Genomic DNA, 23,923 nt, shown 5'->3' on the forward strand with positions numbered 1-23,923 from the left:
TGAAAAGATTGTTTTACAATTGTGATGACAACATCAGACAACAAATCAGTGATGGCTGAAAGTTATGATATCATTTATCTTTGTCTTTTTGTTAAATGACAAAAACGTGGCATATTTGGAAAGTTGTGTTTGGACTTGTGCTCTGAAAAATCGAGGCAACAAGGGCCGAGTGAAGGGAAGCAACTTAAACCATTATTGCAACCGTTGGATATTTCCTTCCCCATCCAGTCCCTCCTCACAGCAGCCCACTCTGAACTAACCCCCCTCCTCCAGTCCTCCTCCTCGTAAGGCTACTTGGCCAGATGGTGCAGCCTTTTCTTTTGTTTACTCATCCGCCATGAGATGACCCAACTGTCCCTAGCTACTCAACTATGGATGCTACCTGGGAGCCGTCATTCGACAAGTAAGTCATTCGCTCTCAGCGGCCCAACTCTCTACGCACGCGTTTTTGTCGCTCAAGCGTCATTAAAAATGTAAACTTCTTTTGACTTAGCTCACTTAGCTCCATAAATGTGACATGTTCCGCGCTCTTAAGTACCTTTCCGGCCCTAAGTTATCTTCGTAGATGTATGATATTATATGTAAATATTCAGACAGCTACATACACACACACATATATAAAGAAGCTACAGTTTTCACACACTTGCTGCAAAAGTTTGACACAACGATGATACTTTTATTTGTGACTTCTCATTCGAACCTCAGTCAAGTTCTCCACCTAGACCGCTAGAGTGACATTCGTGTAAACCAATAAGGGGCAATACAAGTATGTGTACGCCGCCGTTGTCAACGTTACGGCCATTCTAGAAAGTCGTGATGCTCAGGGCGGGACAATAAGGTGTAAGCAAGGGTGGTTGCACTTATGGAGCATAAGCGACTGCAGAAATAAAGACAAAACACATTCTTTTCGGCACAAGGTTATTGCAAAACACTCTATGATTGTTCATAATTCCGATCAAATCGAAAATTTTACCACTGCTGTCAGGGTTACTTGACAACACCTTAAGTAAACTCGTGTAATTACGTGAAAGGCGTGGAGAGACACCGTGTTGAAAATAATAATCAATACATATAACCCGTCTTGTCGACAAAAAAGACACGAAGTGAACTCAACAGTAGCGTTTACTAGTTTATGTGAATGCTGTAGTTCAACTGTAAAGTTGTGTCGAAAATCCGCTGATGCTTCCAATTGGTCAAATGTTATGTGACGTCTTGGCATCCAGGTGCTGTCCTTGGATGATGTTTTCGTAATAGCTATATCAAATACTTCAAGTATTTTAACTCATTCACTGGCAGACGATGTGCAAAAATGTGTCCACTCCAGTGGCAGGATTTTTGTCATTATCACTTGAATTTCAGGACACAGAATATTGAATTTTAGGACTACATAAACATTCACGGCAGGGTAAGAACCCAGTGACGTGCGGTGAGGTTCATGGCTGGTGAGGCACTGACGTCGTCAATGACGTCACCGCTCGTCTCTACTTAGTATTTGAACGGTAAATTCAGCGATTTTGAAAAAAAATCCTAAAACGGTGAAGTTAAATGGACAAGACCTTTAAAGTACAAATCACTAAATACATCTAACTGTTTAATTTATTTTTTCATTTGATATTTCCATGACAGCTTTCCATGATGACAGGTGAGGCACTGCCTCACCTGCCTCCACTGAATGCACGTCACTGTAAGAACCCTTAGGCTGTCTTCTTTCATCAGAAAAAAAGTTAATTCCTAAATTATATGGGTCTGGAGTTGTATGAGCTTGAAATGAGGGCGGCTGTCCAATATAACTAATAATAGCTATTAATTTTATTAAATAGCTTTAACAACAGCTAAAGCTGGAACAAAGCGCAAACATGGAAAAAAAGGAAATAATGCCCCCTTTTGGAAGGGAAAAACAATGGCACCTAAGCAAGAAAAAACAAAACCCGAACTAATTCGAGAATGGTGCTCTACCTTATATTTTCAATTCTCGAATAAATTTGTGAATGGCAGTCAATGAGTTAATGAACAAACAAATTTAGAAAAAAATTATAAATCATTGTAAATCTGAATTTCTTTCATCACTTTGCTGCTGTGAAATGTAAATTTCTCCACTGTGAGACTAATAAAGGCATATCCAATCCAATCCAATCCAATCCAATTTGGACCCAATTGCAGTGCAACTTGAGAGGTGCATGTGTTTGTAGATTTCGCAAGTCCAATGATTTCTCTCTGTCAGACTCTCTTTCTCCATCCAGCCTACGTGAGCAATACTGAAAGGAATTGTTCAACAATTTGCTCTCGGTAATCAATTTCAGCAACATTTCACATAAACCATAACGATAAAGGTTAATTCATTCATTCTTTCATTGATTCATTCATACATTCATTTTCCTATCCGCTTCATTTTCACAATTTTCATATCGGCTTTATCCTCACGAGGGTTTCAAACTCACACTCAAACCTTGAGACAATTTTGGATTGTGCCATTAGCCATATATGTGTGTGGGATCGAACCCCGTACCTCTCCACTGTGAAGTCAATGTGCTAACCACTGGCTCACCGGGTCCCCCTCACCATAAAGGTTCATATGCACATAAATAAACGTGAGCACGATATAAGACTGAAACAAAGAGCATAGATTTCTATAGACTTGGCAAACCAGCAAAGGAAATACTTGCGCTCGCGCATTTGTAAAGTTGTGTCACGAAAGAGTTCTCATAAATAAGGGAAGCAAATACATACATTATCGTCATAAAAAGGAAGCCGCACAGTTGTGCAAAGTGATGAGTACAAAATATACAGTAGATATCTTTTCCAGAGTAGGGAGTAAAAGTCATCGGAAAAATAGATATTCACATCAGATACAGAGAGTCTTTTGGTGTGAATAAACTCATTGTTAGCATCATAATAAGTACAATTTTAAATTAACCTTTTTCTTTGTGATGGGTTTTTGGGAAATTATTCAGATTCAAAAGTTGAATTGTGTCGCCAGGATAAAATCCATATTGTCCAGTTGATTTTTTGAATATAACTGGACTACTGTATTTAATTTCATGCATTTTTACATTTAGGCCGAATGTATATACTGCATCTGTCAAGTTAATTACATTTAGATTGTGATTTGTTTGCAATAGATCTGAAATTATGAATAGGTTGATTTCCCAGAAGATCAATGTTTAAACCTGAGAGATTTTCTGCACTTGCCTACACCAAAATTATGTCATTATATACATATTTGTTTAATTAACAAATGGCTACAATTACAAAATTATTTCCCGAATGCCAGTAAACTTGTGATTGTTTGGAATCAGGGTTGAACTGTTGCCATCATAAATTCTTTGCAGGCGACGTTTTAAGGGCAGCTGTCATTCAAGTATATGTCTAAGCATAAACTATAATAATAATACATTTAATTTCAAGCGCCTTACAGAACACTCAAAGACAATTTACAATAAAAAACAAAGCATTAAACACTAAAACTGCAAATAAAATGATAAATAATAAAATAGCTGATGGAACTAGACCATGAATGCAATTTTAAACTTTTGAGGTGGGATTTGAAAGTAGGGAGGGAGTCAATATTACGGATGTTGGGTGGTAGTGAATTTCAGAGTTTGGGAGCAGAGAGGCTGAAAGCTCTGCATCCCATCGTGGTTTGATGGGCCGAAGGCACATAGAGGTGAAGGGAGGATGAGGATCTGACTGTCTGTTGTCACTGTCTCATGACACAATTCAGTCATCAGCCTTTGCCGCAACTGCTTGTGTGTGGAAGATTAGTCGCTTCACATTGAAAAAAACGCAGGTGATTTTGTGTAATGTATTCCTCTCTTGTTATTATGGCTTTAGACACCTTATCCTGAGCCACCAGGACAGTTGCTCATAAATCACAAAGACTTCAATTTCTGGTTTCACTCTCTTCTGTGGATGTTCTCAGAAGAAAATCTCACAGAAGAAAAGACAGACGAGACAAAACATAATTGCTCCTTTAGACCTGGGCTCAGTAAACAACTGAGATCAAGTCTCACATTACGTTTTTAAAATTGACTGATGGGTGAGAGGATTTGCACCAGAGCTGTGGTAAACAAAATGTTGAAACGTCAAAATACTTTACTTCAATAACAATTAATTCTCACTTTTACTTCTGTTATGTATGATTAATTAATATTAATCAACCAGCAAGCGAGGTACACCCTGAACAATTTGCCAGCCAATCACAGGACACAAATAGACAAACAACCCTTCATAATCACACTTGTGGGAGGAAATCGGAATACAGTGATACCTTCGCTTACGAACTTAATTGTTTCCCAGCCAGAGTGTGTAAGGCAAAAGTGTGTATCCCAAAAATTAATTTACAATAGGAAACCATTAAAAAGAGAATAATCCGTTCCCAGGTCCTCATCAAACATAATTTTCTACTTTCTAATTTTCCAAGCCTTAAAACTACACAAAATATACCTTATTTTATTCATAATAAATATGCAATGGTATTATAATTAAAGAAATAAACTGTACTGTATAATAAAGTCGTTTTATGTACCTTTTTGATGGTCGTTGATGGCTTCATGGAATGGAGTGGCCGGTTTCATCAGCATTAAACACTTGATGAGGAGCGTAAACTTCTTCTTTCACCACCTTTCTTAAAAGAGGAATGATCCCTTGTAGATGCTTTCTCTGTGATAATTTCATCTAGTTCCTCATCAATTGTGTTCTGTTTAGCTAGGTTGATAGCTTTTTGCCTCAAGTGTACAAATGGCTTGTGCGGGTTGTTTGTGGAGCCTGATTGATGGGATATTTTAACCTTGCAGTCTACACTCTGCCTTTGAACTATCAAAGTGGAAACTCTCTCACTGTCGTCTGCCTGTCTGTTTTAATGTTTAAACCACCCCCCTGCACTGCTGCGTTCTTGACCAATCACGTGGCTTTAACCGAAGACTGGGGGCGCGGAATAGAGGACAAAAACAGTCGGCTGCCATTTTGTTGTTAGAAGAACGGGCTCGTTCGCGAACGACACATCACTCATTGAGGCAGCTCCGTGTACGAAAAAGTTTGTATGCCAAGGTAAAATTTTCATAAATGTAACGTTCGTAAAACCGAAAAGTTCGTAAGCCAAGGGGTTTGGAAAAAAACCCACATAGGCACAGGGACAACATGAAACTCCACACAGGAGGCCTGTGCCAAATTTGAATGCATGACATCTGCACTGTGAAGGCGGACATGCTAACCCGTCGATGACCTGCCACCACATTGGAATGTTCTTTGTTATTGAAGTTTTGTGTCACCATCTCAATTGGACAAGATTTTAATATGTTGCCCTCCTTGATTGTTTCATTCAGCACTGTAACACATTTGTTGTTGGGGCAGACAGTTTTGACACCATGTTTAGCACGTTCTTCGTTGAGAAAAGTTCCGGCATATGCCAACTTTCTAATTGTCTGGTCTTTTCTACAGGTAAACACGCTTGACCTCAAGATGGGTGGCTGTACTTTAGGAAAGCTTTGCCAAACTTGAGTCCAAACTTTCATCCCTGTGCTGTATTTGCCACTCGATGGCAGAACGTTCTGACTAGAAGACGTAGGCCGGTTGCTCCAGCCGAGCAGTGACTGAAATGTTCTAAACAAATAGATGAGAAAAAAAACGCTCTGGCACCATGTTCAAGCAAGTGGATACGTCATCAAGAAGACGTCCTCACGGTGGCAATGAAGCCATCCGGTCTCAGTCTCCTCCACCCTCCTCTGTCCAACAGAGACGAATGCGGGCTGTTGAAGTGGCGAGAGGGAGGACGGGATACGGTTTTACGCTCTCAGGACAAAACCCTTGTGTCCTCAGCTGCATCCTGAAAGGCAGCCCCGCAGACTACGTGGGTTTGCGTTCAGGAGATCACATACTCTCAGTCAACGACATCAATGTCTCCAAGGCATCCCACGAAGATGTGGTCAAACTGATCGGACGCTGCGCCGGCATCTTAAAGCTCGTCATTGGTGAAGTGGAGCGTCACAGGCGTCACCATAACCAGCAACGCGGCGCTGGCGTTCGTCACCACAGCAGCAACTCGATGCCCGCACCTTCTCCGGACTCATGCTCCAGTGACGATGAGTTGGACGGCTTATGCGACAACATTGTCAATAGCAACAATACCAGCAAGAATGCCGGCGGAACCCGTGAGGGCTGGTTGAGACCCAAAATGGATTCAAAGCAGCTCGGCATCAACCGTGCCGAGCGGGTTGTGGCCGAGTTGCAGTCCGGAGGAATTTTTAACATGATCTTTGAGAATTCCAGCCACTCGTCCAGCAGTTCGGACAAGGACAGACCCGGACATACCTCATCTTCCAAAGCACGTCCAACGTCTGATCCAGAGTTTCCTCACTGTCGAAAGGCCTCCCGCTCCCACAGCAACCCTGTCCTGCTCTCTGAGGAGGAAATGGCCCAAGTCCTAAACAACGACTCGGTTTTCCTGGACTCTGGTTTCCGACATCTCCACCTCCACCAACACGAGGAACAACTCGTGGATGTTGACGACGGGAAGGACTTGGTCCTAGATCCAAATCAGGACATTGTCAACGTGGGCATGATTGTGGGCTACCTGGGCTCCATTGAGCTGGCATCCACCGGGACCAGCCTGGAGAGTGACAGCCTGCAAGCCATCAGAGGATGCATGAGGCGCCTCAGGGCAGAGCAGAAGATTCATTCCCTTGTCCTGATGAAGGTTAGTTTAAGTATTTGTCATTATTTTAACGATTGAATTGCCAGCAGGTAGATTTGGACACATTCTCACAAAATTCACATTCCCAGTGGCTGCCATACCGCCATACCATACAGCGAACACCCATTTACTGTATCACATGGTGATATGTCCCAATCCCAGGTGAAAATATTTTAATGGTTTCAGATAAGGATGTTCAATCTCACTTTTTTCAGACCGATACCAAGTAACTGATATCACCATTTTTTGGATACATCATTACTGTTCAATTACTTAACCAGTGTCTGAAATAACGTCTGCCTCCGTGCAACTTTTACGGCGGCCGTACAACTTACAAAATACAGTAAAGTCTCGTTATATCGATGTTCTCGGGAGTCTGAAAAAAATATCGATATAACCGGACTATCGATATATCCGAACCTGCGTGCATGTAATTTTCTACTTGCGTTCATCGAAATAGTATCGTAATAAGCGGTACTATCGATATAACCAATATCGATATAACAAGACTTTACTGTATCTCTGTCCGGGTGGCCGACAACTTTTTCAAGAAAAAAAAAAACTAAAGATGTTTTTTCATTCGGTTTATTTGGCAATTTGCATACTCGGCAGCCAATCAGAAGCCTGCATCGAATAACTTTGTGCTTCCGGACTTTCCCGAGCGTCATAGCCCCGGAAGAAAGATTCAAAAGAAGCCAACAAAATTTATGACGCTACAAAACGTAAACGTACATTAAAAGCATCATGGAAAGAGGAGTTCACGTGGCTTGTAGCAGACGACGCAACGCAAACATTGCATTGTGCAACATGCCGAACAGTGTATGGACAAACGACAACTGGAGAAAAATCATCAGCAAGGGATATTTACCATAAATTAAGCAAGGTACCATTTGTGGTAGGTACATTTTAATGTGTTGTTCTTTTATATGTTCTGATTGTCAATCCTTAATACTTTCCAACAATGTTTTTTTTGCGATTAGTTATCTTATTGTGTTTCAAGTTGTGGAAAATGCAGCAGGCAACTTTATGGCTGGGCAGGCAACTTTTCAGAGTTGGCTGCCCTAGTGTCCGCTAACTTTTTGTCATGAGTTTCAGATACTGCTTTACCAAAGGTAAGTCATCCTTTCGATCAGTGTGTACATGTGAACACGCATGTGTTCTAGGGGTCACAGACAAGACTCACAAGAATGATGCTTCTGCCTTCCACAGAATCTTTTTCCCCCTACATTTGCCGAAACCTATTAAAACATACATTTTAAAGCATTCCTGTGATTTCTTTGGATGAAGCACAGCATGCATTTTTCAAGCAATTTCCGTTAATCGCAAAACTGACACATAAAACAATAGAGTTGTACACTAATAATTTAAACACAATCATGTTCAACCACGCCACATTCTTTCACCTGACGAAAGTCTGCCAGCTTAATGATATCATACTATATTGTAAGCTATCATCAATGGCAATTACAAACTTTCAAACAACTGCTACATTAACGTAAAAACAGCATGCTACGTTGCTAACAGGCATATCCTGTATTCTATCAGCTCTGTGCGCGCAATATATTAAATCATAGGACGATTACACTGAAGGGGCAATCTCTTTTCTTAAAAGTCTGTGATTTTGCGAAATTGTGTGGGTTTGCTGTGCTTGTGATGATTTCTTATGGGCATTCTCCTACTGTATTTCACCCAGGTCATGCATGACAGCGTGCGCCTATGCAGCGACAAAGGCCAGATCCTTGCCACGTATCCTGCAGAAAAACTAGCTTTCAGTGCCTGTTGTCCTGATGACCGGCGCTTCTTTGGACTGGTCACGATGCAGGCCACAGAGGACGAGTGTCACCTCGCCAGAGGACGGTACGAAGAGGAAGGTTTGAGGACTTCTTGCCATGTCTTCATTGTGGATCCTGACCTGTGTTACCACCAGGTGTGAACATAAAAAGTGCTTGAATATTCTGGAGAACCATGTGCTGCTGGCCAATGTTTGCCAACTGGAATTTGATGAATTAGACCGCTTGCTGTATTCTGTTTTGTCTTTCAGACACCGACTTTTTCTGGCCAGAAAATAATTCAGTTTGGCGCCTGAAATTACACTACCTTTGCTTTGACCAAAACCATGCCTTGCTCATGTTTAGGCTTCAGTTCATAGAAAAAGCAATAAAAGCTACTTTTGAATGTAGAATACAGACGCTCCCCACCTTACGGACGAGATACGTTCCGAGCGGTCGTTCGTAAGATAAAGCTGAATATTCAGGAAGTCTCGTTTTCGAGTTAATGACGATGCCTGACGTGACGTCACGTCTGGAATGCCCCTGACCGAGAAAGCGACACACAATGCATTTTGGGTACTTTGGTTGGTCTGAAAACTTTGTGTTGATCCGTGTTGATGGCGAAATTAGAAGGAAAAACACATATATAACATGATGGTGAATCGTTGTGTGTTGCACCAAGACTGCTATTTGATGCTAGTTGACACAAATTCCCAGCACACAAATCAGCCCATTTCCAAGCTTGGGCGCCATCTTGGGCATTTTCTGGACGCTACATTGGAGTCCAGACGTCTCAAAATGAGACGGAAGGACTTCTTTAATCAATTGCAAACATGTATGCTTTCCACTTCAGAACTATTTGGATCATAATCATAACTGGATGAGTAACAAGAAAGCATCTTCTCCGAATCTGAAGCCATTGTTTTGATTCTCGAGTAAGGCAAGACGTCCTGGCGTGATGTCACAAACAAGGGGGCGGGACCTTCTGAAACTGAAACTTTCTGAGGTCATTTTGAAGTAGTTTTGTGACTCTTTAAGTCATTTTTATTGGTGTTTTGCATTTGACTAAAAATATCAGCCTGCGTGTTTTGGGTATTTTAAATGCTATAAAACGTTTTTCTGATGTCAGTTAGGAAACAAAAAAATGGTGTCGGTTGTCCTTTAAGTCAGGGGTGTCAAAGTCATTTTTTGCCGCGGGCCACATTGTAGTTATGGTTTCCTCTCGAGGGCCGTTATGAATTTGGGGAACCCATTAGAATGTTTAAATCCCTTCAAATATTACATAGAGAGCACACAGCAAATTAATGAATAACTCGTTTTCAAATCTGAAGTTAAGAATAATGACTTTTATTGTGGTTGACATCCAAAAATATGAAATTTTGGCTCAGATTTTAGCAATCATCATGGAATTTAACAAGTTTGATTTGTTTTCGCGGGCCGAAAAAAATTATGTGGCGGGCTGGATTTCGCCCGCGGGCCTTGACTTTGACACCTGTGCTTTAAGTCAAACACTGAACGGGGAAGTATAAAACACAGACGCTCTAACGGTCGTAAAATAAATTCACACCTACTGTAGTACAACAACCTATGTCCTTGGGTCTTCAGCAAGCCATGACTGAAGCAGCCATTACTTGTTGTTATGCATCGCATCCTCCTGGAGCGTCAACTGGGAAGAGGGATTTCCTTCCCACCCACATTCTCTACGCAGCCATTGGTTAGCCTTGGTGTCCATCGCGTGAACATCCAGCCCTTGAACCTTCCAATTTGTCTGTGTGCGTGCGTGAGCGTGAAGCATAGTACGCAGCCAATCGCAAGCAAGCTCGGCCGGAAAAAAGGCGTGCAATACAAAATGTAATTTACAGCATCTCTGTCCAAACATTTTTTTACATACCCGCAAAAACGTTCGTATGTACCGTTTGTATAACAAGAATGATCGCAAATTGGGGAGCGTCTGTACCCGCCTACCGGTAATACAATAAAGATTAGGTATCAATGTATTGCTGAGCAATTAACAATCATATTTTAATGTATCAAATCATATTCTGTATTAGTGGAAGAAAACCTTCTTTTTATAGTTATATAAGTGCAGCCTCTTTCGTGAGTGCCTTAATCCTGATAGGTGCCCGATATACTCTGTCCTCAAGGAGAAAATGCACTTATTTGGCAACTTTGTTTTATGTGGTTCTTTGTTTTCCTCAGGTGCATTTGGGAGTGGCCAGGAGGTTTGGCTTTGAATGTACCCCTGACTCCGACACGGGAGGCTGCCTAGAGTTCCCTCCCACTTCTCAGTCTCTCCTCCAGTTTGTGTCTGTACTTTACCGGGACATGGGGGACAACATCGAGGGTGTCCGAGCCAGAGCCTTTCTCGATCCAGATAACGATGCCCAGCAGAACCACAGCACCAGCAGTAATAGTGATAGCGGGATTGGGAACTTTTTGCCTGAGGAAAAGAGCAACAGAGTGCTCTTGGTTGATCTGGGGGGGCCTGTGAACCACAATAATGTCTCTGGACCGCGCCACTGGGACAGCCCGCCTTCTTCCCAGCAGGCTTGGAGCCCCACCCTAGGAGCCGCCGCCCCTCAGCAACCTCCACCCCCGCCCACTATAAGGAATAGCCACTACCGCCATGAACCATACCTGGCCGACCTCCCTCATCCACTCCCGCTGGCGCACGCCGACGCAGCAGCTCGACATGCTCAAGGGGTCCACCCACACCACTACTCGCACGGGAAGTGGGGAGGAGCTGGCGGAGGCGGGGACAAAAGAGGGACCGGAGGAGGGATGGAACCTCAGCGTTGGCTGCCAGTCCACGTGCTGAGAGACTGGCACCAGCAGCACCACCACCGCCAAGGCTTGAGCAGCGATCAAGAGTCGTACGCCGAATCCACTGACGGGTGGTCATCAGCTAATTGCAGCACCCTGCCTCCACCCATGAACAAGATCCCCGCTGACCGGTACCGGGCCCCGCTGGTCCCTACGGATCCCTTGCCATCACCAGGAGGAAGCCAGCCTCCTCCCGCTATTCATGCCCAGACCCATACCCAACGGCTGAAAGATGAGTGGGCCAGGAAACTGTTTGGTGCTGGCGACAGAGAGCGGAGAGAAACGGTCAATAAGCGCGGAGGTGCCAAAGATGCAGAGAAAAAGGTGAAAATTGATCATGATGACTGCATTTTGTTGCTGGTTACATTGCCATTGATTTTTCTCTTTCAACCAGAGTGTTCCGTAACTTTCCATCACATAACTTAGCACTAAGCTGATGATGGATTTTGGAGTAGTTATGTTAAAACTAACTATTCACTGAGAAGCCTCAACACCAGGTATCTTCCCCCATCACCTCATGCTATGTGGACATTTACTCACCAAGTGCACTTTATTTCAGTTTCAAATCTGGCTGCGTTCATACCAATGATCCATTGCACCTTCTGTCTGAAAGCCTCCCCTTTAACACCACTGGCCTTTGACTGATATGCTTCTCTCAATGATATGTGAAACTTGTCATCCGAGTGAAAGTTTCCTGACCTGCGCGGACCCCACCAAACATCCTTCTATCGTGTTGAGTAATGTGAGTGCACAACTTGGCCATTATTTATCTCACTGCTCCAGTATCAGTTCATACATTATGCACCAGACACACAGATGTCTTTACAATGACATCAACAAATGTACATTTGTGGGAAACAGTTGCATACTATCAGCGTAGATGGCTACTTCCTACACATTAACCAGAATGTTGCTTCTTCCTGGTCTCAGGGACCCCAGACCACAATTAGAGGAAGTCTTTCAAGGCCCTGCATGAGAGGTCCTAACAGTTACAGGAAAGAGGACATGAACTTTTTTTGTGTTCAATTACTTTCAATGGAGTATGGAGACACACAGCTTTTGAGGCTATTTGTTGCACATTACTGATGGTCGGATATAGATAAAAATCTTATTTTTTGTGGTCCTTGAATATTTATAACCGTTGCTGTACTTTCTTTTGGAGTATGGAGTCACACATTTTTTAGGTCTTATGCGGGTTTAAATTTAAATTTAAATTTAAATTTGAATTTAATTTTAATTTGAACATAATGCAACTGGTTGCAATGCCACATGGTGGCACTGCTTCCTCATCTTTAATCTGCACCCATATTAAAGCTTCTATCAACAATATTACAATATTACGGAGGACATAAACTTCATTTCATGCAACATCAATTGATAACATCAGTATCTGCTCAATCTAATTACATCAAAATAAATATATGCCTTTGAAATAATAATAATACAGTTTATTTCAAGCACCTTTCAAAGCTCTCAAGGACCCTTTACAGTCACAGACAAGCATAGATACAATAATAAATAAAATACAATTATAATTAAAATACAATAAATAAAATACAATGATAAATAGAAACAAGAGATAGAGGTCCACAGAAAATGCAATTTTAAGTAGGTGGGTTTTGAGATGGGACTTGAAGGTGGGAAGAGAATCGATGTTACAAATGTTGGGAGGAAGTGAGTTCCAGAGTTTAGGGGCAGAGTAGTTGAAAGCTCTGTCCCCCATTGTGCTGAGACGGGCAGGGGGCGGGGGGGCATACAGAGGTGAAGGGAGGAAGAGGATCCGAGGGAACGAGAGGGAATAGAATTTGAAGAAGGTCAGATAGGTATGGGGGGGGGGGGGGTTATGGATAGCTTTAAATGTATGAAGAAAAAATGTAAAGTTGATTCTATATTTGACCGGGAGCCACCACACTATCCTTAGCCTGGCTAAGCTGGCCTTCGGTGTGATGATGATGATAATAATAATAATAATAATAATAATAATACATTTTGATCAATGATGTGAGGTCATTTAAAAAAATCATCATATTTGTACTTTTAGTTTGCAGTGATGGCTGAATTGCTGACTCAATCGCTGTGGCTTTTGTCTTTTTCTTTTCTTTTCTTTTTGACGCATGTGTGTGTGTGTGTGTGTGTGTGTGTGTGTGTGTGTGTGTGTGTGTGTGTGTTCGTGTCTGAGACAGAGACAGAGAGAGAGAGAGAAAGAGGGAGAAAAGGAGAGAGACAGAAAGAGAGAGAGAGACAGAGAGTGATGAGTTACATGGACACAAGCCAAATGTTTTCTACATGCTTCTTTGCAAATCCCCTAGTCTAACAAGGTCTAACAAAATGTACCATTAACTGAGATTACCAAACAAATATATTAACAAAAATATGTATACGACATTTATTGTACTGATGGGCATTCTGTGTGATCCTGCATCTAATTAGTAACAGGCACATGTTGGAGTTCATTGATTGATTTGTCAGATGGCTTTAAAATGGCAGGGGTCTATCATTAATCACAAATGCTATTTCTAAGATGTCAGTTCAGTTGTTCAGTTCCCCAAGCACAAAAACACATCCAAAATTAAGAGTGCTGTTTGGAAATAAGAAGACAACGAAAGACTTTTGTTTGTTTTATGGGTTGCATCATCGATTGATGGCTTTGAACAGTAAATCTTGATGACCCGATGGCTAATCTCATGCCCATTTAAGGCAGCAGTTTATGACTAAATGGAACAGCTGGCCACTTTTTGGTTGTCACTCCAGTAAATTATTTGCTACAGCAGTAGTAAATCTCCATCCATCCATCCATCCATCCATCCATCCATCCATCCATCCATCCATCCATCCATCCATCCACCCATGATGAAGCACACCCCATTGTGAATAGATCATCTCTGTCCAGCTGGCATTGACTCCACACCCTGGGCAAAGTTCATATAGTCAAGTGCATAAATAATAGAAATAGAACACATGATGCAATTCAACCAATTCGATGATTCAATAGAAGCACATGGTACACTGCATCATATTTTCCAGTAATTGTGAATGTGTGGTTTGCCATTTGATTTGAATCCAACTGGATGTGCATGCAACGACACGGAACTGCACATGCCTGTGTCTAACGTGGAATTTAACATTTCAGTGGGAGGAAAAAAAGGGAAAGTGTTTGCGTAAACCTGCCATCGCACCAGAGCAAAAGCATACAAATTCTGAACAAAAGTCAACACTTGACTATTTTGCAGCAGTTGAATTGACATTTACACGAACCCAATCCCAAGGGAAACAATAATGATCCTCGATTTACTGTGAACCCAAATCTGAATGGGAAGGTTTCAAAAAAGTGGACGACCATTTTGTACGGCTTAGGCAAATCCAGTCTCGAATCACTGCAGCCAAGGTGATCTAAGACAAACGCATGAGAGTACTTGCTGTGTCTTCTGGGTGGAAAAAGGAGATGGAGACTTGGTCTTGGAACCAGCAATTCATGGTTAGCAGTAAGGAAGGAAATGAAGTTAACTAAACACATGACATTTATTCATTTATATTTTATATGAACAGTATTTTGGAAAAAAACACCTGGCACTGAAGCCGCAAAATGTGAAGTGCGAAGCGCCGACCAATTACAGTGATACCTTGGCTTCCGAACTTAATTGGTTCCCAGACAGAGTGTGTAAGGCGAAAAGTGTGTATCCCAAAAATAAATTTCCCATAGGAAACCATTAAAATGAGAATAATCCGTTCCCAGGTCCCGACAAAAAATAATTTTCTACTTTCTAATTTTCTAAGCCTTAAAAGTACACAAAATATACCTTATTTTATGTATAATAAATGTGCTATGGTATTATAATTAAAGAAATAAACTGTACTGTATAAAAAAAGTCATTTTATTCACCTTTGTGATGGTCGTTGATGGCTTGATGGAATCGAGTGGCCGGTTTCTTCAGCATTAAACACTTGATGAGGAACGTAACCTTCTTCTTTCACCATCTTGAGGAACGATCCCTTGTAGGTGCTTTCTCTCTGATAATTTTATCTAGTTCCTCATCAATCGTGTTCTGTTTAGCTGGGTTGATAGCTTTTTGCATCAAGTGTACAGATGGCCTGTGCGGGTTGTTTGTGGAGCCTGATTGATGGGATATTTTAACCTTGCAGTCTACACGCTGCCTTTGAACTATCAAAGTTGAAACTTTCTCACTGTCGTCTGCCTGTCTCTTTAATATTTAAACCCCCCCCCCTCACTGCTGCATTCTTGACCAATCACGTGACTGGGGGTGGGAGATAGCGGACAAAAACAGTCGGCTGCCATTTTAGTGTTAGAAGAACGGGCTCATTCGCGAATGACACTTCACTCATTGAGGCAGCTCCGTGTACGAAAAACGTTCGTACGCCAAGGTAAAGTTCGTATGCCAAGGTAAAATGTGTAAATGTGACGTTCGTAACCGAAAAGTTCGTAAGCCAAGGGGTTCGTAAACCAAGGTATCACTGTACTCCTCTTGCCATAAATTGAGTTTGAAAGGATTATTGACTGCGTGTACTGTAAATGTGATTTTGTGTCTCTTCCCTCATCAGAGTGGTCGGTTCCGAGGTCTGACAATGGGATTCCCTCCTCTGTCTCAGCGCTCCTCAGGCAGACGCTCCTTTGCACGTTCAAAACGCCTCAGCCTGGCCCGCTCCCTGGATGACCTGGAGGTAGGAGTGCCTCTCTCTCTCTCTTTCTCTCTTTCTCTCTCTCTTTCTCTCTCTCTCTCTCTCTCTCTCTCTCTCTCTCTCTCGCGCTCTCGCTCTCGCTCTCGCTCTCGCTCTCGCTCTCTCTTTCTCTTTCTCTCTCGCAACCACACAAACAAACACCCTCTGTACATTTGCAGGCAAGTGGTGCATGCTAGTGCAACACTCGACCTTCGTCTGAGTGATATCACATTTGAGCCACACGTGCACCAGCTTTTCTAATAATAGCAGCTCATGCGCATCATCACATGACACCTCAAGCCTTCTTCTCACATCACCATGGCAACATACACAGTTGTGGACAAACGAGACATCATGTACTGTAAACTTTCTGATTATTGTGTAGTTTTGATCATACGATGTTTGTTGCTGTTATTTGACATTAAAATCACTGAGTTAATAATCCAACTTTTATCAGTAGCTTTAAGAAGGAAAGTGCATTTTTGATACAAACTCCAATTTCAATGGTTAGGTCATTGTGTAAAATTCTTCCTTCATTTACTTCAGTATGCCACAAAGAAAATATACTGTAGTTAATGTTCAAAATGATATATGCTTGTTTTTTGCCACTAATTTCTCATTTTGAATTTGAAACCTGCAACAAAACAGCATATTTAGTGTCCTGTTTTAGATCACCCTTTCTTTGAACAACATTTCATCGTTTGGGAACTGGTGACACTTGTCGTTGAGCTTAGCAGGGAGACGGCATTCACATTCTTTTTGGGGTCTTTGTCTTCGTATGTTGCACTTCATAATGTGCCATATATTTTTGATATGAGACAAGTCTGGACTGCTGGCAGGCCAGTCCAGTTACTCACATTTTAATTTTAATTTTAATTTATGATGATGGATTATTGCATTGTGCATCTAATGAGCATTCATTGACAAGAATGCATTTGTGGGCTATTATTTACATGTTAATTAACAGGGTAATGCTGCACATTGTAGTCATACAATTTCCTTTCATCACTTTGCTGCTGTGAAATGTAAATTTCTCCACTGTGAGACTAATAAAGGCATATCCAATCCAATCCAATCCATACCAACGTAAACAGCATGAACACTGTTAAAGCAACCATTTAGCTTCCCTTTCCATCTAGGATAGAAATCAGAGGAAAGTTAATTATTTCCGCTTTTCAGTGGTTGTTTGGGTACCGTGGAATTTTTTTTCCCCCTCAATGGTTGATTTCCATCATAGAATTTTGTAGGAAGTGTTGGCAGGGACATTGGGATGCCATTCTTGTTAACGGGCCTACCAATTAAAATGTTTTCTCTATGACATGGTATTTATTTGTCTTAAAGGCAGCATTATTCCCATAATTTGTACATACAGTACACCGTATTCTGATTATATGATCATTATATTCAGTATTTTTTCCTCCGCCCCTGCCTCCCTCGTTATCTTACCTTTTTTCCCCCAGTCATTAGGCCTTTATTTCTTTGTGTTCATGCAATAATGTCCACAGACAGAGACAGCTTTGTGATTGTGTTGACCATGGGGGATGTGTCTGTAGGTGTGCGTACATGCGTGTATGTGCGTGTGGTGTGTGTGTGTGTATTTGTGTGTGTGTGCGTGTGTGTGTGTGTGTGTGTGTGTGTGTGTGTGTGTGTGTGTGTGTGTGTGTGTGTGTGTGTGTGTGTGTGTGTGTGTGTGCGCGTTTGTGGGATTTGGAAAGGGGTAGCTCAACCCTTTCTGGCACTGGCAATGAGCGCTGATGATCAACAAGTTGGTCTTTAGAATGGCCTCAATAGAAGAGCACATATGCACTTGTGTTCAGGACACACCCATCCACATGAACACATACACAATGCATGTACTGGTATATAAGATACTGTATTTCTGTCTATAACCCTTCTGTGCAAACAGGCAAGCTATGCACTATTTGTATACATATTGTACGTACACGCAAACTATTCCTCTGTTCAATTTCATCCATCCGTTCATCCAGTTGTGGGAGCCCATCTCAGCTGACTTTGGGCGAAAGGCAGACGACACTCTGATCTGGTCACCAGACAATCACAAGGCACATATCAAGACATACAGCCATTCACACTAACATACACACCGGCGCTGAGTCAGACTTGAAGCTGTGCATTATCAAGAGTATATAGATTGAATTTGATGGACTCTCATGTGGTTGAGATCATATGAAGTTGAAAATATTTCCAAACTTTTTACTGGAAATGAACATAACATCCTTTAGGGTAGCAAACGGGGAGTTGAAAATTAATCCACTGGCCCTTTGCCCATTAAAAAGTGAAAGAATAAACCAATTTTTCTCAGGATTATTTTGTAACATGTATCTTTGTCTTTCTATCCAAAACTGCAATCCATCGAATGACATTGAATGATATGTCTCCTCCCGCTGCCTGCGCCCCCCCAAGAAAAACAAACTTATATATAAACAATAACTTATACAGTAAAGTCTCGTTATATCGATATGCAAGGGAGTCCGAAAAATATCGATATAACCGGGACTATCGATATATCCGACCCTGTTTTCATGTAATTTTCTCCGTGCGTGCATAGAAATAGTATCGATATAACCGAGACTATCGATATACCCGATATCGATATAACGAGACTTTACTGTATATATATATATATATATATATATATATATATATCAATAAAAGAGGGACCGGAGGAGGGATGGAACCTCACACAAACACTTCTCAAGTGTTCCTTCATTGTCCCTTCCTTTATAAGTTGTTTGCGAGTAATACTCACCAATGAAAACAGGGCAAAAAAAACAACAACAAAAAACATAATTTAATGGTTGAAAGCAGACATTTAAGTGTTCATTGCGAATGTTTCCGACATAAACTGCAATGATTGTCTGTTCATGACTTGGTGGGCATAAATAACACGGAGGAGCGTTCTGTTCTGCACAAATAGTATATGAAACAGTATATGATAAGAAGATAAATCTGTGATCGCTGTGGTTATTAGCTGCCAGAACCCCTGTGAGGGAATATTTCTCGACAGTAATGTTAGTTTCTTCTTAAAATTTGCAAATATTTAACATTATTGGCTGACGATTTGAGATTAATGGCTGACGATTTGAGATTAATGGCTGACGTTGAATTCCAAAATAATCATATTCATCAGGGTAAATTTATAACATTGGACCGGCAAAGAGGGCAAAGGTATTCATAAAAAGTGATGTTCGGGCTAATTTAATTTCGGGCTAAAATGTCATTTAGCTCCTCTAATGATTTGGTTACATTTACATTGTTTTTTAAATATTTCATTTTCAAAATTTATTTTTGACAAAAAAGAACTGCAAAGTTTGTTATAAAAGGGCTTGAAAAGCATGTCATAATTCCCTTATGATTTCTTCAGGACTGCACGGTAGTTTGTTGGTATTCTTCAAACTATAAGCAGCATAGCTATAACCTAATCCATTCCATTTGATCAATTCGAATGGGTTCTTTTGAACTTTGCGTACCATGCGTGATTTCCATGTGACTCAGCTCTCACTGGCCCTCAACACGATGGCTTGCCTTGGAACACAAGACAGTTAAAAACAAGACAGAAACAAAAAAAGAACATGACAGATGGATAAATGTGCCAAAATGTAACCTATCTGACTTCAAAAGTATTTTGGAGCTAAAACGGTGTGTGTTGTGAGCAAGAGTCATGTCATTCACCTCCATAACCATCCGTAATGAGTCACAACACAGTAATGGATGGATTTGCCACCCCTTTAAAAGAGCGGGTGTTCTTTGATGCATCCATCCACCAAGTAGCTGACAATTACAGCTATTAAATTGATGTTCATTACAGTATTAAATCCTCAAAGGGAAAATTTGTCGATTGAAAATGTCAGCCTTGATTTATCCTGTGATGGTTTTCGCATGACATTTGTGGACATATTTTCTCCTTTTTTGTGGTGAATGCAAACTTCCCATGTTACACAGCATTATTAATCTTTGTGAGCTGCTGGTGAAACGTTTTACTGATGTGCTGCACTCGCCCATATCCTGGAATATTTTGATGTGTGGAAAAATTATATTGATACCTCGGCCTACGAATGCTTTAGCTAATGAACCTTTCGCCTTATGAACATTAAATTCACGAGAATATAATCTTGGCGTATGAACTAGTTTTTGGGAAACACGGAGCACCACAATGGCTGCCGGACTCGTTTTCTACAGTACAAAAGCATGCTAGATACGCAATCCATGAACTCAAGGAGAAAATTATATGCCATATCAAAGATTCCCCATTTATTGCCCCCTTTTAATGCAGTTCGGCGCAGGATTGGATATATCGATATTTTTTCAGACTCCTGAGAATATCGGTATAACGAGACTTTACTGTATTGAGAGATCTTCACTTGTGCGTTTCGACTGCCCCATGTACCGCCCCATGTACCGTACTACTTCCAGTTCATCTTCATCTTGATCTTTTCTCTGGATCTGTAAATGTTGATATAAGTGTTGGGTTTCTTTTTTGTGCCTTCTGCATGATTCAGGCATGATTTTTGCCTTACGCCAATCTATTTCAGAGACACATGCAGCTTGTCTCTTCGATTGGGCAGGGAGGCTCTTTTATGAGGCTCTTTGGTAGCTTCCAGATGAACCTGAATCTACTGCAACCCACGTTTCGCTGGCGTTGGATCACTATTTACAATCAAGTTCCTTTCTTTTCTTGGAATGATAATGATGGCCATCTATGTACCCCTAGGGCTTGTAAAATATTTTGAATTGAAAGCAGTACCTCCATGTACAAAATTAATTGGTTCTGGAAGAAATGTCTCAACTACAAAACTTTGTAAGTAGAGACGTGTTTTCCATGTACATGCCCTAATCCGTTCCAAGATCCCCCAAAATTCAGACATAAACATTTTCTTAAGCATTACAATGCATTAAAATATGTAAGAAATACATGTGCAGTTAGATTATTGCACAATACATGTTAGTTGTGCACAAAATAAAAGTTGAAGTTAGACTTTTGGTGTTGATTTAACTGATTATTTGTATAAGTATATCGTTTTCACTTGAAGAGTGAAAACTTGAAGACTTCTTCAGCAAACTAAAGTATTACTTAGTTCGCTGAAGAAGCATCTTGGATAAGAAGCGAATCATCCAACACCTTCAAAAAAGTACAGATGTCGGCTGACGAAACCTTTTCATCGATGGACCACTCCTGTACGACTGAGAGCTTACAGAGACGTTTTCACTTGAACTGTTTCCCTCCCACCTTTTCTAGGCCATGTAGGGGAAGGACAGGGTTGTGAGTATGTGCATTACCACTGTGTGTCATGGCATGTTATGGAATGCACCCACTTGGGAACTCTTCTCTAAGGTGCGATGATTCTTCAGGTTGAGTGACCTGTGCCGTCCACTCCACCACTGCCTCTGCTGTTGCCTTTCTCTTTGCTCCGTCATCACTTGGCCCTCCAAAGAGCATCAAACTCAGCCCATCAAAATCCCATTTCCCTTTGTCACAAATGTCATTTGTGCATGGGGCATTTTAATGAGATGACAGACGAAGGCACTGGGGGTAAGCCGTTTGCTCAGTGCCGAGCGCAGGAGATACGTGTCGGGTGTTTTGGTGGTGGTCGTCAAGGCGGAGGTCTGCTTCCCATTCTGCATCTGATTAATGTGTATGTGCATGCCTCTCACACCACAACAGTGTGGGTGGAATAGGGATGACAAGGGTGGGTGGCAATGCAGAGAAAGAGGAGGGTGAGAGCAGAGAGGCAGGCCGACGGAGACGATAGAGGAGGAAGGGAGATGAGAGAAAGAGCAGGCAAGTTGGAAGCAGAATCTAGCAGCAGCGACGTTGGGGATCGGATTGGACTCTCAGGCGGCATCAAACGTTTACTGTGCAAGCACGTGCACGCAAACACCAAATTGACTGATAGCATCGTGCACCTTCGGAAGCTCCTCACATGTAGCGTTGGGAATTACTCGTGCCTTTCTTCATGGAGCCGCAAACTTTGAGTGGGGACTCAGAAACCACCTCACACCCAGTGAGTAATCGTGTATATGGGTGTGTGTGTGTGTGTGTGTGAGAGAGAGGATTCCTCCCAATGAAATCACCTTCTCTAGTCACATCGCTTGCCTTAAGGACTGTGCTTCCTGACAATATTCAGTGTTTGCGTTTTTTAGCCCACCTTTTAAAATCTGACCATGTCATGTTTTAATTGAGTGCGTCTTTTTTCATGATAAAATGCACCGAATCTTCCAAAACTTTAGTTGCATTGCCCAGCACTGGAATGACAGGTCATGTGACCAGTGCAAGCTAATCATTGCACAGTATCTTGACGATGTTTCATCAAAGTGAAACCTGTTGGTTTCTGTCTGTGTTAAAGCAACAAGAGAGAACATGCTCAGTGATGTCTTGGTTATGATATAAAAAAACAAGGTGGCACTTATTCATTCTTGGTTCTCAGGCAGAAACCAGGTCAGGCAGAATCTATTTTAATTTCACAAAAGGCAGTCGTGACATAACCGTAGTTTGCAGCTCATCTGACACGGTGTGTCGTGGCTATAGCCCAGACTCCCCCTAGCCCTCCTTCTATCAATCTGTCCGTCCAGATATAAAACAGCCATTCATATCCTACAAAAAAGGAACAATGGCACAATATGATGCCCAAAGATAAGTGACCCGAGCACACATTACTTCTGTTTGTGATCCTCGTGATTTCCCCTGGGACCAAAAGTGTTTGTAGGGGAGGCAAATGAGATGATGAGCCAACACTGCTCTTTTACATGAAACACCTCAAGGACGGCAGGCTCAGCATGAGATGCGAGCTCCCCTTTCAGTGGCTTTTTTTTTCTTCTTTTCCTCATCAAGTGGAAGATGGGCGCAGTTCACCTCAAGAGCACCATCAAACGTTGCCATGTGACAAGTCACTCGCTGCGGTGCGTGTTCATTTTGTTTGCAACAAGAGGCTAGATTAAAACATTGCCTTATGACATTTTGCTGCACTTGTGACTGACGTAGCGGCTCTTCAGATTCCAACAAGAGTAAATTACAATGACATGCATGGAGAGCCACACATGAGTCTATTGACATAGAAAATCAAGTGGACTGTTGTGTTGCACTTTAGCCATCAACATCTCCTCATGATGTTGGCTACTTCTGTGAAAAGGGACAACATCCTTTGTAGAATGCAAGCCACAGTCAATTCTCGCCCTGAAATGAAATAATGAATGAATATAACTCATTCACTTTAGTATATATTTAGTCTCTTCTGAAAAAAAATGTGGGCCATTATTTTAGGAAGTTGACAACAAGTGGGCTTCCTCAAAAATGACTGCATTAATGATATCTGCATGTGATAACATCTGGAATCAAGTTAAAATCCTGCTACTCGCCGGTCATCCACTTTATGATGAATAATTAATCATTCAAAAACAAAGCAGTATATTTGCACCATACATCATTATCAAATGATCTGAATAATCTCAGGTTACTTGCTGTTTTACTGTACACAGTACTGTACTCGGATTCGAACAGCAGAGGGCAATGTTGAAGGTTATTTGTTAGGTGAAATCTTGTTCTTCTCCTGGTTCAGTTCTTCATTTGTGTTGGTCTAAATATTCAATCAGCAGGAAGCAAGGTGATGTGCAAAAAAAGAATATTTATTCATCAGGCAGCTAGAGAATGTTCTTCACGGGAGAGCCAAAGAGAGAGAGAGAGAGAGAGCAAGATATAGACAACAGGAGTGATATCACATTGAAAAGGACCTATCATCTGCTAGATACAATCATGAATATTATATTAGACTTTAAAGATAGCTTAACGTTTTAACTGAGCTAAGTACATGTATACTAAACTAACATATAGAAATAACTAAACTACATACATATACGTATATACTAACTGATAAGAATAAGTAGAAATGAAATAACATTGGATGTTTTTAGGATGTGTATGTAACTAGTTCTAACATTATTATTTTTTGTTTTT

General features: G+C 41.3%; 1 protein-coding gene across 3 annotated transcripts in view; it reads left to right on the forward strand.

Moving 5' to 3' along the window:
• The first annotated feature begins 288 nt into the window (after positions 1-288).
• rgs12b (regulator of G protein signaling 12b) overlaps positions 289-23,923 on the forward strand; it is a 50,488-nt gene continuing 26,853 nt past the window's right edge. For 2 of the 3 annotated variants that reach the window (XM_089006190.1, XM_089006192.1), the window contains exons 1-5: positions 289-403; positions 5,437-6,691; positions 8,382-8,615; positions 10,657-11,604; positions 15,838-15,957. In XM_089006190.1, the coding sequence (XP_088862316.1) occupies positions 5,636-6,691; positions 8,382-8,615; positions 10,657-11,604; positions 15,838-15,957 (2,358 nt within the window). In that variant the 5' untranslated portion in view covers positions 289-403; positions 5,437-5,635. Of the gene's footprint in view, positions 404-5,026; positions 5,047-5,436; positions 6,692-8,381; positions 8,616-10,656; positions 11,605-15,837; positions 15,958-23,923 lie in introns of those variants that run through there. The other variant, XM_089006191.1, reaches the window with a different exon arrangement.

The sequence above is a fragment of the Hippocampus bargibanti genome, linkage group LG10 (assembly GCF_051943395.1).
Source record: "Hippocampus bargibanti isolate YZ-2025 linkage group LG10, ASM5194339v1, whole genome shotgun sequence".
Taxonomy (NCBI): domain Eukaryota; kingdom Metazoa; phylum Chordata; class Actinopteri; order Syngnathiformes; family Syngnathidae; genus Hippocampus; species Hippocampus bargibanti.